The sequence below is a fragment of the Talpa europaea genome (genome assembly GCF_964194135.1).
Source record: "Talpa europaea genome assembly, chromosome: 1".
NCBI lineage: Eukaryota > Metazoa > Chordata > Mammalia > Eulipotyphla > Talpidae > Talpa > Talpa europaea.
In genome coordinates, this window is record NC_140073.1 from 409,471 (window position 1) to 424,651 (window position 15,181).

Genomic DNA, 15,181 nt, shown 5'->3' on the forward strand with positions numbered 1-15,181 from the left:
TCACACCCCCCGGGTGTGGGAGGGCCGGGCAGGGTGAAAGGCCTGCAGGACACTGTGTCTGGCCGCTGCGTCCAGTGTCCAGTGCTCGCCTCGGTTGCTTTGCAGCCTGGCAGAGGTGCATTCCCGGGGCACTGTGCTACGCGCCGGCCGTCTGGGGCCTGGCCGCCTGGGCGGTGCTGCTGGCTGAGGGCCGCCCGGCCGCAGCGCCTGTGGGGCAGGGCGCTTACTGCAGGGCACACAGGTCCCCTCGTGGTGGTCGAAGTACTCGTTCTGCGAGCAGTTGTAGCAGCCTGGGGTGGAGAGTGCCAGGCCTCAGTGCCTGCTGCCCACATCTCCCGCCGCTTCCAGCCACCCTCCCTGCTCACCCCAGCCCTAGCCTGGACCCCAGGCCCGTCAGCCCACTCTGTCCCGCCCCACATACCTGGCGCCTCTTGCGCACCAAACCCCTGCTGGCCCAGAGGCCCCAGGCCCCCAGCTGGCCTGATGCTGAGCCCTCTGGATCCCCCCGGGCCGTTCTGCCCCCGCCCCGCACGCCTCGCCCCTTGGTGCCCTGCTCACTCCGCACCAGGCTTGCTCCCGCCTCAGGGCTTTGCTTGGCTCTGCCTGGGGCCTGTCTAGTCCTTCTCACACCTGTTCTGGCCTCAGACCCGCCTTCCCGTGCCCCGGGGGGTGGCACCTCCCCTGCCGGTCAGGAGGCTGGGTAGGGCTGCGGGGCCGGTACCTTCCGTGTTGGTGCCGGGGACGCTCTGCAGCTGCCCGGGGCAGAGGCAGGGCTGGTAGTGCCACGTGCAGTTGACCTCCGCCGTGTACTGGTAGCGGCCCCCGCGCGCCCGCGTGTGGCTGTTGTAGAAGTCGCAGTAGATGGCTGCGGGGGCGGGCAGCGTCAGCCGCGCGGGCCTCCCCACGGGCCTTCCCCGCCCCGGCAGCCGGACACTCACGGCAGAAGTCCGGGGCCCTCCAGTCCACGCACACGCCCCTGTCCAGGCAGGCCTGGGCGTAGGCGGCCACGGCGTCGCACAGACACTCGCAGTCCCCGCTGGTGTCGCAGCCGCAGGCGTCGCGCACGCAGGCCTCGTAGTAGGGCAGGTGGTACACCTGCGGAGCCCCTCAGTCTGTGCCGGCCGGGCGCCTGGCGTGGGGCCGGGGCGGGGTGGGGGGGCGTGGGGCCGGGGCGGGCGGGGGCGGCGCAGGGGCGGGGCGGGCGGGCACCTGGCTGTGGCAGGCGGCGAAGGTCTGGCTGCCGATGATGCCGCACTTGCGCTCGGCCCAGGCCCGGCGGAAGGCGTTGAGGCTGCAGGGGTCCCGCGCGGAGCCGGCGTCCCCGCACAGCGGGCTCTCCTTCCACGAGTTCACGAACTCCAGCTCGCCGGGCGCCACGTACCCGCTGCGCGTCCCGAAGTCGTCCTTCACGTCCCCGTTGGCGTTGCCGCACAGGCCGCAGAGCGCGTCCTACGGGGGCCGCGTCAGGGGCTCGGCGGCCGCCCGCCCGCCCTCCCGCCCGCCCGGGGCCCGCCCGCGCCGCAGTACCTGGGAGCCCCGGGCCACCTTGATGAGGACCGTCATGTGCTTGTTCCAGACGAGGGTCAGGTTGTAGCTGGGGCCGATGGCGGCGTCCAGCACCAGGTGCAGGGAGCTGGCCCTCACCTGCAGGCGCACGCGCGGGTCCTCCCCGCGGACCGTGTAGTTCCGGTCTGCTAGCACCACGGACACGTCCTGTGGGAGGCCACCACTGGCCATGTGCCCGGTGGGCGCCCGAGCCCTCTGGGGCGGCCCTGTCTGTCAAGGGCCGGCGGGCCATTCCCTGGCCGGGGTGCCCTCCGGGACAGAGGCCCCAGCCCCCGGGAGAGGTGTAGGGGACGCCGCGGGCTCACCCCCAGGAGCAGCCTGACGGCCCTGGAGCAGGTGGCCCCTGACCTCCCGCAGACCACGCTCTCGGTCAGGATCTTGAAGATGGGCTGGGCTTCCTCGGTCCCGCAGCCGTCCTGTGGGGAGATGGTGCTCAGGGGGCGCCCCGGGCCCCATGCCCGCCCGCCAGCCCGTGGCCCGCGCCTCACCGTGGCCAGGATGTACTCGCAGTTGCCTTCAAAGAGGAAGCGCTGCCCGTCGAAGGTGACCATGTGGCCCTCCCCATAGAGGGAGCAGGTGGACGAGCAGGGCGCGCGCTCCTGGCAGGCCCAGGTCCCCTGGGAGCAGGTGCTGCACGGGAGCAGGGTGTGGGCTCCGGAGGTGCCAGCCCCAGGCACCCCAGGCCCAGGGCGGGGGCCGTGGCCGGGTGGGGCTTACCAGGTCTTGCAGCCAGTGTGGAGCCAGGACCCCTGGGGGTAGGACACGCCCCCAAACTGGCAGGGGCACTCCCCGGGTGGCACACACCGCCCGCTGGCATCCTCGTACAGGCCCTCGGGACAGACACAGCCGGGCTCGCACCTGGTGGGCACCTGCAGGCGGGTTACACCGGGCGCGTCACACCAGCCCTGGGGCCCAGCACCCCCAGAACTGCTCTCGCCTTTCTCTTGGGGGCGCTTCCTCCCTGGGGAGGTCCAGCTGCCTCTGTGGCCCCCGAGGCAGCAGGGCCCCACCTGCAGGCCCCAGCAGCCCCCAGACAGCGCCCGCCCGGGCCCCGCCCCCACGCTGCTTGGTGCAGTCCCACGAGGCAGCCACCAGCTTCCCCGAGGTCGGGGCATCCCGTGTGGGAATGAACATCTGGGGGGTCATCGGGTGGCTGTCGGGGGGCTCCCCGCCCTCTGCCCCCGCCTTACGCAAGGGGTCTCAGTGGCCAGCCTCTGGCACGTGGGGGCACAGGCTGCCCCGAAATTGTCCGAGGACTGGCTGCAGGACTGGAACGTCTTGGGGGCCGTGCAGGACGCTGCGGGGAGAGGCGCGGGTCAGGTGGCGCCGGCCAGCTCTGAGCAGGTCACACCCGGCCGGGCTACGTACCCTGGGAGCTCCGTGGCCGCCCGGGGCAGCTCAGCCGCCCGCTGACACAGTAGCTGTGGGGGAGAAGCCCTGTGAGTGTGGCTGGGTGGGCTGCCCAGGACACCCCGACAGCCCCGTGGGCGTCCCCGCTCACCAGAGGGTGCCGTTGACCATGGTGGACTGGCCGGCTGGCAGGAGCTTGTGGCCGTCCAGGAGGCAGGGGCACTGGGCGCGGCGCACGCACTGGGACTTGTGGTTCAGGTAGGTGCCCTGGGGGCAGCCGCAGCCGTCCACGGGCACGGAGCTGGGGTGGCACTCGGCGCCGCGGTCGGACAGCGAGAGGCACGTGCGGTCACAGGCGCGGCCATCGTAGCTGAAGGTCTGGTTGCCCGAGCAAGGGACGCCTGCGGGGACCCAGGGGTCAGGGGTCAGGGCAGCACGGGGCACCCCCCGCGCCCCGCCCCGGCCCCGCCCCCGCCCCGCACGCACTGCAGTTGTCCACGCTGCTTCTCCAGCCCCAGAGCACGAGGCCCCTGGAGGCGCAGGCGTGGGCGTAGCTGCCCAGGGCCGCGCAGATGTGGGGGAAGGTCTCCTCGTAGTTGCAGGCCTCGTACACGCACCTCTGCGGCAGACAGCATGTGGGTGCCCGCCCCGGGGCCCCAGCGTGCGCCCCCCGCCCCCCGCCCGCCTACCCACCTTGTAGAAGGGCTTGGGGTTCACGACGGTGTGGCACCTCTCGAACACCGAGCCTGTCCTCACCAGCACCGAGCAGTGGGTCTCCGCGCACACCTCTGGGGAGGCACAGGCTGGGACCGCACCCCGCGCCCCCGCGCCCCCACGCCCCTCTGCACCCCGCGCTCCCCCAGCGCCCGGCGCCCGTGTGGCACTGACTGTTGAGCTGGCTCATGGAGCAAGGGTCCATCTCCCGCTGGAGCGCGGCCGGGCAGTTGCCCGCGCGCCAGGAGTCCACGAAGACGGTGGCCGTGCCCTCAGCCAGGCCCATGCTGGTGGTGAACTCGTCCGTCGTGTCCCCGTTGAAGTTGCCGCAGAGCCCTGCACGGCCGGGCGTGAGGGGGCAGCCCATGCCCCTCCAGCCGCACGCCTGCTCCCTCCCCGGGTCTCCCCCCCCCCGGGGGAGGGCTGGGGGACCCACCTCTGGTCTGGCCTCTGAACTGGGGCCCGATGGTCACGTACACCTGGAACACGGGCTGCAGCTGCACCACCAGCTCCAGCCCGAAGGTGGTGGCCATCTGGAGGTGGGTGGACGTCTGCCTGAAGACGGTGATGTTGCCTGGGGGGACAGGGGCTGTTGGAGGCTGCTCTGGGCCGCCCTGCAGACCCGGGCTCTGGGGCTGGGGACCTACGGGTCAGGTACGGCAGCCGCTTGGCCTCTCCGTTGTTGGTGACCACGTCGTTCTGAGAAATCACGATTTTGTCCTGGAGAGACGGTGACCTGGTCACGGGGGTCGGGCCGGGAGGCCTGCCCCGTGCGGCCAGGAGGGTAGAGCTGGCGCGGGGGCACACCCATGGTGGGGGGCAGCCTCACCTGGCCAGACATGTAGATGACTGCAGTGAGGGCGGTCTCCGAGTGTGAGTACCCCGACTTGTCGAACACGGCGGTGAGGGAGCCCCCGTCGGGGAGCTGGGGGCTCTGTGGGGAGGCACCGTGGCTCAGCAGAGGCCCTGGGCTGCACCGCCCCCCAGGGCCTCCCAGAGCGGGTCCTACCTGGAGGAGGACGTAGGAGCAGGTGCCGTGGAAGCGGTAGGGCCTGGCGTCGAACGTGGTGACGAAGGAGCCCCCCTCCAGGGAGCAGTGCCCGGGGCAGGGCTGCTCCGTGCAGTCCCAGTGGCCCGCGGTGCACCGGCTGCGGGGGCACGGAGGTGGTGGGCGCAGGGCCAAGGCCCCCTGTGCCCCTCTGTCCCCAACCTGCCCATGAGGCCTTCAGCGCTGCCCCGTGCTCACCAGGTCCGGCAGGCGTCAGAGGTGACCTCCCCTGGGGTGTAGACCACCCTGCCGCGCGCGCAGGGGCACTGGCTGACCGGCACGCAGGTGTGGTTTCCGGAGATGTCGTCCAGGACCGTCCCTGCAGGAGAGGGCTTGGGGCATGCTGGGGACGGCTCAGCCCCCGGCCCGGCGGGGTCCTGTCCTGCACTCCGCCCCGAGCCCCCCTTGCGGCCCCAGCTCCGCCCCTTCCTGCTCCGGCCCAGACCTGAGGCTGGTCCAGCTGCGGCCCGGCAGCTCTGTGGGGCTGTAGGAGGTGGGAGCCTCCGAGCTTGCCCTGGGGGGCTGGCGGCCAGGAGAGCTGTGCCCCAGCCTGGGGGCCTGTCTCAGGGGGCCCTGGAGAGGGAGCCTCACCTTCCGGGCAGAAGCAGCCGAAGGTGCAAAAGCTGGAGCAGCTGTGCTGCGGGTTGGAGCAGGTCCTGCCGCAGGCCTCGCCACACTCGCGGTACACCTGGTTGGCCGGGCAGCGGCCCAGAGCTGCGGCCCCGGGAGGGTGAGGGGGCGGGCCGCGGGGCGCCGGCCCTGCCCGGCCCACCCCGCGCGCCCCGCCCGGCCCCCAGCCCAGGCCCACTGCCCCTGGGGGCCCCGGGCCCGTGTTCTCCCTGGGACTCACCGCAGAGGCCGGGGCCCCGCCACTGGCGCAGAGGCTGCCCAGCCATGCTGCACTGGCGCGAGTACTCGGACAGCGTGGCGCAGCTGCAGTCCTGCTGGCCCGGCCGGGAGCACGCGGCCATGTCCGCCTGGCAGCTCAGCACGAAAGGCTCCCGGGGCACCACGCACTCGGGGGACACCAGGGCCAGCAGCTGGGCGCAGGTCCGGGCCTGGGCAGAGGGCACTTGGGTCACGGGGCAAGGCCAGGCCCCGACCCCTCCTGAGCACCCTGTCCGGCCCTGGGGACCGGCCCACCGTGGCCGACGGGCTCCCGGCCCAGGGGCCACTCACGTGCTCCGGCTGCGGGACGCGGGGGCCGGGGATGGCCTCGTAGGCACAGATCTCCGTGGGGTCGTCCAGTTTCTGCATGGCCGCATACTTGCGGGGCTCCAGGAGTTTTCCTGGGGGCGCGGATGGGTGGGGTCAGCACCGGGCGGGGTCAGCGCCCCGTGGGGCCGACCGCGCTGCGCGGCTCCCGGGCCCGCGCACCCACCGTCCTCGCCCAGGAACTCGTTGGTCTCCTCGCCGTCGAAGTTCCCGCACAGCCCGCACAGGCAGCCCCCGAGCTCCTCCGGCACCAGGACCTGCGGGCGGGGCGCTGGCGTGGGCCCCGGTGGGCGGGGCCTCGGCCGACCCCCCTGGTGGGCGGGGCCTCAGGCGAACCCTGGTGGGCGGGGCCTCGGGCGAACCCTGGTGGGCGGGGCCTCGGGCGAACCCCCTGGTGGGCGGGGCCTCGGGCGAACCCCCTGGTGGGCGGGGCCTCGGGCGAACCCCCCTGGTGGGCGGGGCCTCAGGGAGATTTCCCTGGTGGGCGGGGCCTCGGGCGAAACCCCCTGGTGGGCGGGGCCTCGGGCGAACCCTGGTGGGCGGGGCCTCGGGCGAACCCCCTGGTGGGCGGGGCCTCTGGCGCCCCCCCAGTGGGCGGGACCTTGGGGGAAAGCCTGGGGCGGGGCCTCAGGTGGGCGGGGCTTGTTGGGGCAGGGGCGGGGCCTGGGCTGGGCGGGGACTGGGGCAGGTGGGAGGACCTGGGGGTGGTTATGGGGGGTGGCAAGGTGGGTGGGGGGTTCAGGACTGGGGGAGTGGGCGAGGTGGAGCCCCCCTCCCTCCTGGGGCTTCCCTTTTCCTCAGCTCGGGAAGCGGCCGCCCGAGGGTCCCGCGCTCCCGGCGGGGTCAGCGCGCCAGGAGCAGGCGCCCCGCGTCCATGCCCGGGGGCGCGGCGCTGCCCGCACCCGTGCCCTCACCATGAGGTGGGTGCCGGGGCTCCACACGACCTCCAGCTCCAGCGCCAGCTGCTTGGCCACCAGCCGCACACTCTGGCCGAAGGGCGTGATCTGCAGCCCGCTGCCGGTGTAGGGCAGAGCCACCGCCCTGTGGGCAGCAGCGGTCAGCGCGGCCCCGCCCGCCGCCCGCCCGCCGCCCGCCCGCCCCCCAGCCCGCCGCCCCTACCCCACGTCCTTGATGGAGATGGCACCGTCCTGCACAGTGACGATGGCCGCCCCCAGCTCCACAATGACCCGCGAGATGGCCCCGCCGGGCCCGCGCCGCAGCTGGACGCTGAAGGTGGCCGCGGCGTCCTTGCAGATGGCAGCGAAGACGTAGTTGCAGGTCCCGGAGAAGTCGTACATGTGGCCGTCGAAGGTGGAGAAGTGGCCGGCCCCCCACGTGGAGCACCAGCCTCTGCCCGGAGCTGCGGGAGAGCGCCTGGTCCCGAGCCGCCCGCGGGCAGGGCCGGGGTGCCCGCCCCCACCGTGGGCCTCCAGGGCTGGGAAGGGCCAGGGCCGCCCCCAGCACCGCGGGGCCACCCCCACCCCCTCTGCCCCCCCCCCACGCCGTGTGCCGAGGCCCGGGGTGTGGCTCTCACCTGAGTGTGGGGAGCCCTGCGGCCTCTGCGGTCCAGGGTGGGTGGAGGAGGCGCTGTCCGTGCCTATGGGGGCAGAGCGGGGGTCAGTGCGGGTGCTGCTGCCCTACTTCAGCCTGCCCCAGAGCGTGGGCCGCCCCCGCCCGCGCCCCCGCCTCTCGCTCGGCCTCCACAACCCCCGCCGCCACCGGAGGGGGCCAGCGCTCGGGATGGCCGGAGGCCGTGCCGTGCGGGGCTGGGGCGGCTGCTGGCCGAGGCGGGCGTCCGTGTGCTCTCCAGCTCCCTGGCCCGGCGCCCACCTGCAGGTCCTCTGGCTGCGTCCCTGCCCGGACACACCAGCTCCAAGGGCTGCCCCGCGCGTGGGCTCAGCTGCCTGCGCCTGACAGGGTGCCCCCCGCGCCGCCGCCCCACTCAGCAGCCGCAGGGCCCCCCAGCCTGGGGTCTGTGCTCCTGCTTTTTGGGGGTCTGGTCCCCGGGGCAGGACCTGCCTCCTGGTCCTCCTGCCCAGCGCAGCCGCTGCCCGCCCTCCGCGGCGCCCCAGTGCCCAGGCCCCGCCCACCCCGCGGCTCCCGTGTCCCTTCCTGGCCCAGCACAGTCGGGTCCAGGGGCCCCGTCGGCTGGGGACGAGGCCCGGCGTGCCGTGGAGGGGGGAGGCGCGGGGAGGACGGGCAGAGCAGCCCTGAGGCCCCTCGGCCCCCGGAAGCCTGTGCTGCGGTCAGCCGCGCCCTCGCCAGGGCCTTCCAGTGACCGGTGGCCACCTTGGCTGTGGCCTCCGTGCTGGGCGGCGGGGGGCCGTGAGGGGAGCCCCTGGGAGTTCCTGTATAGCCGGCGCCCGCACGTGCCCCCGCCCCAGCCGATGCCGCGTGGCAGCCGTGTGCCAGCTGTTCCCGCTTCTGCAGTCGGGGAAACTGAGGCCCAGGGCCCACTTCAGGGCTGCTCTGTTGGCAGGTGGGGGCCTGCAGAGCCCCAGCCCCTACCGAGCTCCTGCCCAGCCCCAACACCCCACACTGGGACCCCGGAGCCCTCAGGCCTGGCCGAGGCGGAGGGTGAGCCCGGGAATACCCGCAGCTCCCCTGTCGAAGGCTCCAGTGCCCCGGGCGGGCGCCGGCCTCGGCCAGTGCAGGTGGTTGCTGGCCAGCCAGGCCTCCGGCCTCTTCTCTTCTCCCTCAGTGCCCACATGGCCACTCGCGGAGCAGCGCAGCCAGGCGGCGGAACGCTGACCCGGGCAGCTGGATGCTGAGCCGGGCGTGGCCGCACTCACCGGCGCTCGGCAGGGCCCCCCCGCAGGTCAGGAGCAGCAGCAGCCAGGCCGCCAGCATGGCTCTGGCAGAAGCGGTGGCCGCCAGATCTGGCTCTGCCGCCGCTGGACAGCGGCCCTTATGTAGTGTGGCCGCCCCCGTGACCACCGTCAGCACGGTGCCACTGTGGCCAAACAGGATCCGGGGCCCTGCTTTATCAGGACTTGGCTTTTGGAAAGTTCTTGGACCTCATTATCACGCCTCCGAGTGGGGGCTGGCCGCCTGCACCCCCAGCTGCCCGCAGGCTCCGGGCCAAGACTGTCCTGAGGGCACTCTCAGCCCTCCTGGTGCTGGCCCAGGTCTGGGGGTGGGAGTCTGGGGGGTCGGTGGGGGTCGGGGAGGGATCAGGGCCTGGGGGGGGGTCTAGGGGATCCGTGGGGGCGTGGGGGAGGCCGCATGCCGGGCTGCAGCAGGGGGCAGCAGCCGACGGTGCCGTGGCCAGGGGCCGAGCCGTGCGGGCTGTGCGTGCCCTGGGGTGCAGAGGGGCAGGAGCTGCACCCAAGATGAGGCAGGGGTGCGGCTGTCCCCATGGGGGCCACTCAGCAGCAACTGGGAGGGCAGGGGCCAGGGGCGGGAGGGCGGGCGTCCCGGGTTGCTGCCCGGGCACTGCCCTGGCCCTCCCACTGTCCTGGTCTCCCATCGCATTGTCCCTCTGTCTAGACCGAGCTGCAGTGGATGCCACCCGGGCTCAGCGCCCACCCCTGACCACGGGCCTGGGCTGGCTGCCCTTGTGGCCGGTGGCTGCTCCCCAGCGACGTGCCTCCCACCAGCGCCCCCAGGCCCTCCCAGGGCAGCTTCTTCCCCCGTCATGGGCCTGCTGGGGCAGGGGCGGGGCCGCCTGACACACAGGGACTTGAAAGGCCCGGGAGGGATGGGCTGGGACAGGTGGGGGCCCCAGCGTCACCCCGTCTGCAGCTCAAGGGGTGCAGGTGTGGTTGACGCCGCCTGGTCTGCAGTGGCCAGGGGCGCGAGTCCATGCGTGAGCGTGCACCACTGTGTGCGGGAGAGCCCGCGTGTGCCCGCGGGAGTGTGCATGTGCCCGCGTGTGCCTGCACGAGTGTGCCTGCGGGCGCGTACACGGGTGTGCCTGGCTGCACGCGTGTGCTGGGGCTGCCCAAGGTGTGCCGCGCGGGTCAGGGACCCGGAGCTCAGGGCTGCCGCCCGCCGAGGGGCCGAGCAAACAGCAGGAGCCGCCGCCTCGTCCGCTGGAGATAAGCACCGCAGGGGGGGTGGGGGCTGGGGACAAGAGGCCATTGTCCGGCTCGGACCCCCCAGGGAGTGCTGCGCCTGGCTGGGCCTGGGGCCAGGACCTGGCGGGGCTCCCTGCGGTGGAGCCCGGCCCCTGGGCAGCTGGACCTTGGCCGCCTGCCTGGCCGCCTGCCGGCAGCTTGTGCTCTGGGGGGCAGGCGGGCTGCACCTGGGTGCCTGGCACCCCGGGATCAACGATTGAACAAACCGAGGGGTGCCCGGGGCATAAGGGATGGTGTCCACGCGGCCAGGCCCCTGCCCACTTGGGGCCGGGCGGTGGGCGCCGTGGGCTCAGCTGGGGCTGCCAGTGCTCGCCAGGAAACCCAAGTGGCCGGCAGGGCAGTGAGTCCCTCTCCACGGAGGCCCCCACGGCCCGGCTGCTGGGTCCTCACCCCGTGAAGCCCAATGTCCTCCAGCCACTGCCACCCCGCTCACTCCCAGCACTGCCCCCGTGCGCTGCACCCCTCCCCGCCCCTGCGCACCCTGCCTGGAGCTGTGGCTGTCTCGGGGCCGCTGGAGGCCTGTCCCTGCGCACCCTGTCCCGGCCGCAGCCTCCCGTCCTCCCCACGCCCACGGCTGCTCGGTGGCCAGAGCTCGGGGCACCTCTCCCGCACCCAGGCCTCCCCAGAGGGGCACTCGTGGGCAGCTCCTGCTCCCGCCCTCTTCGGGGGCTTAGTCTGCGGGCCAGCCCCGCGCTGACCGCTCACCATGGCCCATCGTTGGCCTCCGGGCGGACAGACCGTGCTGGTGGCGGCTGGAGCGGGCCCTGGTGGCCGCTGGCCGGCCCCAGGCCGGGGCAGGTCGGGAGCCGCAGAGTGGGGGGGGCGGGTGCCCTGCCCACCCGCCACAGCTGTGGCCTCTGCGTTCTTTTCCAGGGCCCTTCGGGGGAACCCAGGCCAGGGGAGCAAGCGTCTGTGAGCACAGGCCCACCCAGCGCCCCGAGCGCTGCCACTGCGCCCCGAGGGCCCCCGGGACAGGGCCCCCGCTCTGGCCGGGAGGACCTGCAGGCCAGGGCCCGACAGCTGCGCGGCTGCGGGGTAGCCTCAGCCCTGCCCGCGGGCGGACAGGCCTGTGCCGTCTCAGCGAAGGGCGACCGCACCCGAGCCTGCTCAGGCCACAGCCTCAGCCCGGGGCGGCACCACCGCACCCCTGTGCCCCGGGGCCAGCGGCGCCTCTTGAGCTGGGCTTCAGGGGGCTCCATGCGGCCACTGCCACAGCCCCGCCCCTCAGGCCAGCGCTCACCCCCGCCGGCCGCTCTTGGGCGCTGTGGCCTGCCCCTGTACCCTGGACAGGAGTGTGACCCCAGGCCCGGCCATGTGGACGGCCGCCGCCACCCCACTGTGTCACTGCCCCTGTCCACGTCCAGCTCGGGGTGCCTCTGGGGGCCCCACGGACTGGCCAGACCCCAGCCTGGCGTCTCCTACAGGAAAAGGGGGTCCCTCGGGGGGGATGGGCACAGCCCCAGTGATGTGTGTGTGTGCTGTGGGGGGGGTGCAGGGGCTCCCTTGGGGAGGTGGAGAGACCTCCCTCTCATTCTCTGGGGGCGCCCCGAATCCCAGGGGTCCCCCTCTCCTCCGCTCGAGGTGGTGGCCTGGTGCCCGCACCCTGCTGGTCAGTGCGCGTGGGCCAGGCTGTCCCCCCTGGCTTCTGTGTCAACATACTGGGAGTTTGGGGGCACACTCCTGCATGGGGACCCCCTTTACTCTGTGTGCCCGGAACAGGTGGCCACAGCCGGACCCTCCAGGACGGGTGCGGGGTGCACTGCGGGGCTGCGGTGTGGGCTGCCCGGTCACCCCGCCCAGTCGCTGGTGCGGCCCCGCGGGTGCAGGCCGAGCAGGGCGGCCAGACCCTGCGCCAGGCTCGGGGAGCCCAGGCACGCCCGCGGGGCCCCCAGGATGCACGGGCACCTGGCGCACAGCCTGGGCCGGCGAGGGGCGTCTCCACGCAGGAGCACGGTGTGCGGGGGGGACCCTGCACCCACACCCTGCCTGGAACCTTGGGGATCCCGTGGGCGCCGGGCGCCACCTGCTGGTAGGGGTCGGCATCAGTGTGCGCCGCCTCTGGAACCTGCGGGGGCTGGGGGGGCAGGTGGCGGGGGCCGGTCCCGTTGTCTGCACCCTCCGGAAGCCTTGCAGGGGGTCACAGCCCAGCCCCAGGCTCCCCGGGGGTGCTCCGGCCTCCTGAAGGTTGCAAGGATGGCCTGACCGAGTGACTGGGGACCCTGATCCCTCAGTACCCGCTCCCGAGTGCCCCCAACCTGCCTTTCTTCTGCCCCCACAGCCCCTCCCCAGCTCCCTGGGGGGCTGTGTCCCCCAGACTTGACCCTGGCCCTGCCTGGCTGTCCTGTGCCCAGAGGCAGTGAAGTGGGGGTTCGCGCCCAGGCCCCCAGGTTTGGGGGATGAGGGTGGGGCGCAGCAGGTGCAGAGTGGGGGTGCCACAACCTATCCCCACTCACCTCCAGGTTCTCGAGGGCACAGGCCCCAAATCCGGGTGCCAACTGCCACCCCCAAATGTGCCCTGGTCTGCACTGACAGAGCCCAGCGAGGGCGTGGTGTGGGGGGACAGGGCTTGCCCATCGGCCACCCGGCCCCCCGCCCCCTGGCAGGAGCAGTGTGCTCCCCCACCCCCCGCCCTCTCCCCACGCAGGAGCCCTGCCTGGCAGCCCCCCTGGCGGTCTGGGTGCCGACTGTCGGCCCAGATGCTGGGGGAACCCGGGTGCTGGCCACTGGGGACCCCGGCTGCCCACGAGAGTGCCTCAGCCGCCCCCACTCAGGGTCCGGCCCAAACACTGGGCTGCAGCCCCAGCCTGCCCTGACCGCCCCTCTCGGCCCCCCCAAGTCTCTTTATCCTCCCTCCCCCAACCCTCGGGCGCAGGAGGCCGCCGTGTGCCCGTGGGGCAGCCCCCGAGTGTGCCCGGCAGCCCTCTCGGCCACTGTGGACGTTGACCGGACACATCTTGGGCGCTGGGGCAGCGCCTCTGCCCCTGCTGCCCCACTGGGGTCCGGCCGCCCCTCCCGCCGGCGCCACCTCACGCCCCGGCTCCGGGAAGCACAGGAAGGGCGCGGCCTGGCCCCGGGCCCGCACCAGGACCTGGCCATAAAGCGGCCGCGGCCCGGACGCTCCCGCTGGCCCCCAGCTGTCGGCCCTGCCCAGGGGCGCACAGTCTGTTTGTTCCTGGAAGGCGCCCCAACTCCTGCAGGGCTCGGGCTGCGCCCGCTGCTGGACGGGGGGGCGTGGGGGCGGGGGGGGCGCCCTGGGGAGGGGCGGGGCGCGGCCCCGTTGTTTGTTTCAGTTTTCAATCCTGAGCAGAAGCAGTTCCCGTTTCACGGAGCGGGGCCGGGCTCGGGAGGGCGGGCGGGGCCCTCGGGTTCGGGACAGGTGTGTCCGGGCCGCAGCTGCGGGCCAGGGACCTGGACAGTGTCTAGGGGCAGGAGGCCGTGAGGCTCCCCATCCCGGGACAGGCCTGGACCCGGCACCCGGCCTCAGCCTCCTTCACACAGCGGCCGCTGGGGCCCACCCTGGCTCACGGCGTCCAGCCAAGCCCGGCGGGCCCAGGCCAAGGCTCCACGGCCTGCCTGGCCGGGGCCTCACGCCCGCCGGGGATCGCCACACAGGAGGACGGGGCCGGGCGGGCCGGGAGCGCGGCGTCCTCCATGGACTTCCCACGCAGGCGCCCTCCGCCCGGCCCCACCTCTGGGACCAGACCGCAGGGAGGGAGGGCGGGCGCCGCCGGACACGCCGCATGCGTGCAGCGAGGCCACGGCTGGAGGTGGGCGCCTGCGGGGGCAGCGCCCTCATGCGGGGGCTTCGGTCGGGGGCTCCGGACGCAGGCCCGGCACAGAGGGCCCGGGGTGTGCCCGTGCTTCACCGCAGTGGGGAGAACAGACTGGAAGAGACAGACCCGCTCGGCCGCACACGCGGCCTCCTCGTCCAGCGGGCACCGGGGCCACGCCCGGGGCGGGATGCCCGACCCTGGATGCCCGACCCTCTCCAGGCCGCCCCAGAGGTTGCCGCAAGCGCGGACGGGGCGGCCCCCCAGCGGCAGGGCGCGGCCTTCATGTCCTGCCGTCGGGCCTGGGAGCCGAGACGTTTTTAAAGTGCGTTTCTCTGCTGAGGCCCAGTGAGCACACCGCACGCCGGCGTCGCCACAGGCCGAGGAGAATGAGCACCCCAGGATGGGCGCGGCTGGGGGTGGCCTGGCATGGCCGTGGCGGGAAGGCGCCCCAGTCTGTAAAGGCGGCGGCGCGCAGGCCCCCTACAGGCGCCCGGGTTCATCTGCTGGCCCCAGGGGAGAGTGGACAGCAAGCACTGGCCAAGTGCGCGCCGCGCGCCTGGCAACTCCCAGGACTGGGCTGCAGGTGTCGCGAGCACGGACGGGGCCTCCTGCGCTGCCTCGGCTGAGCTAGTGCTTCCCCGCACGCGAGTGCGACTCCAGCGCCAGAGAGGCCGGACCCGGGAGGCCGTGGGGGCAGCAGCCGATTGCCCGGCACAGGCGCGGGCAGGCCATGGGCAGAAGGGAGGCCTGCGGGGGGTGGGGGGGTGTCCCAGCAGCCATCGCCCCGCCACCCCCAGCCCTGCAAACAGTAACCAGGCGCAGGTGGAAGCCTGGACAAGACAGACAGCCCAGGGCCTCTCTGGCGCGCAGGGGTCAGTCTGCGCTCTCACCAGCCTCTGCAGCACCAGGGACCCCGGCCAGGCGCAGCAGACCCCGCCTGTCTCCCCGCCGCTCCCCTCAGCAGTGTGTTTCAGCGGATCCGCCTGTTCCGCTCCCCGCTCTGTCTCTGGGGAGTCCTCTCACCCCCGCACCTCTGGCCTGGGCCCCAGTTCTTGTGCATAAATAAATCTTTAAAAAAAAAAAACGAGGGTCTCCCGGGGGCGCAGCGGTTGAGCGCTGGGTGGCGAAGCTGCCCGCGGCCTCTGCGGCGCCGGTTCGATCCCCGGCTGCTCCCCGGCCCCCGGAGGAGGGTCCCACATGGCGCGCGGACCCCTCCTGCCGCCCGCGGCTCCCCTCAGCAGTGTCCTTCGGTCCTTCTGCCTGCTCTGCTCCCCGCTCTGGCTCTGGTGGATTCTCTCACCCTCCCGTGCCTCTGACTGTGCCCCGGGCTTGTATAAAATAAGTAAATAAATCTTTAAAAAAAAAAAAAAAAGACAGCCCTGACCGGAGGGGAGGGCGCCTGGGGCCAGGCAGAGGCCACTCGTCCTCGGGGCCCA

The 15,181-nt window shown here is 73.5% G+C and overlaps 1 protein-coding gene across 1 annotated transcript in view; it reads right to left on the reverse strand.

Annotated features, from left to right (window-relative positions):
* MUC6 (mucin 6, oligomeric mucus/gel-forming) overlaps positions 1-15,181 on the reverse strand; it is a gene marked incomplete at both ends in the record, with an annotated part of 18,720 nt that continues 3,539 nt past the window's right edge. Inside the window, 28 exons of the mRNA XM_084249749.1 lie at positions 1-290; positions 722-865; positions 939-1,095; positions 1,210-1,449; positions 1,528-1,713; positions 1,872-1,982; positions 2,055-2,196; positions 2,284-2,435; positions 2,757-2,863; positions 2,935-2,987; positions 3,068-3,317; positions 3,403-3,535; positions 3,610-3,704; positions 3,805-3,966; positions 4,067-4,204; positions 4,278-4,350; positions 4,460-4,564; positions 4,640-4,778; positions 4,877-4,997; positions 5,270-5,392; positions 5,529-5,736; positions 5,858-5,967; positions 6,060-6,150; positions 6,808-6,934; positions 7,013-7,253; positions 7,428-7,490; positions 8,602-8,846; positions 11,952-12,037. Of these exons, the coding sequence (XP_084105875.1) occupies positions 1-290; positions 722-865; positions 939-1,095; positions 1,210-1,449; positions 1,528-1,713; positions 1,872-1,982; positions 2,055-2,196; positions 2,284-2,435; positions 2,757-2,863; positions 2,935-2,987; positions 3,068-3,317; positions 3,403-3,535; positions 3,610-3,704; positions 3,805-3,966; positions 4,067-4,204; positions 4,278-4,350; positions 4,460-4,564; positions 4,640-4,778; positions 4,877-4,997; positions 5,270-5,392; positions 5,529-5,736; positions 5,858-5,967; positions 6,060-6,150; positions 6,808-6,934; positions 7,013-7,253; positions 7,428-7,490; positions 8,602-8,846; positions 11,952-12,037 (4,092 nt within the window). The remainder of the gene's footprint in view (positions 291-721; positions 866-938; positions 1,096-1,209; positions 1,450-1,527; positions 1,714-1,871; positions 1,983-2,054; positions 2,197-2,283; positions 2,436-2,756; positions 2,864-2,934; positions 2,988-3,067; positions 3,318-3,402; positions 3,536-3,609; positions 3,705-3,804; positions 3,967-4,066; positions 4,205-4,277; positions 4,351-4,459; positions 4,565-4,639; positions 4,779-4,876; positions 4,998-5,269; positions 5,393-5,528; positions 5,737-5,857; positions 5,968-6,059; positions 6,151-6,807; positions 6,935-7,012; positions 7,254-7,427; positions 7,491-8,601; positions 8,847-11,951; positions 12,038-15,181) is intronic.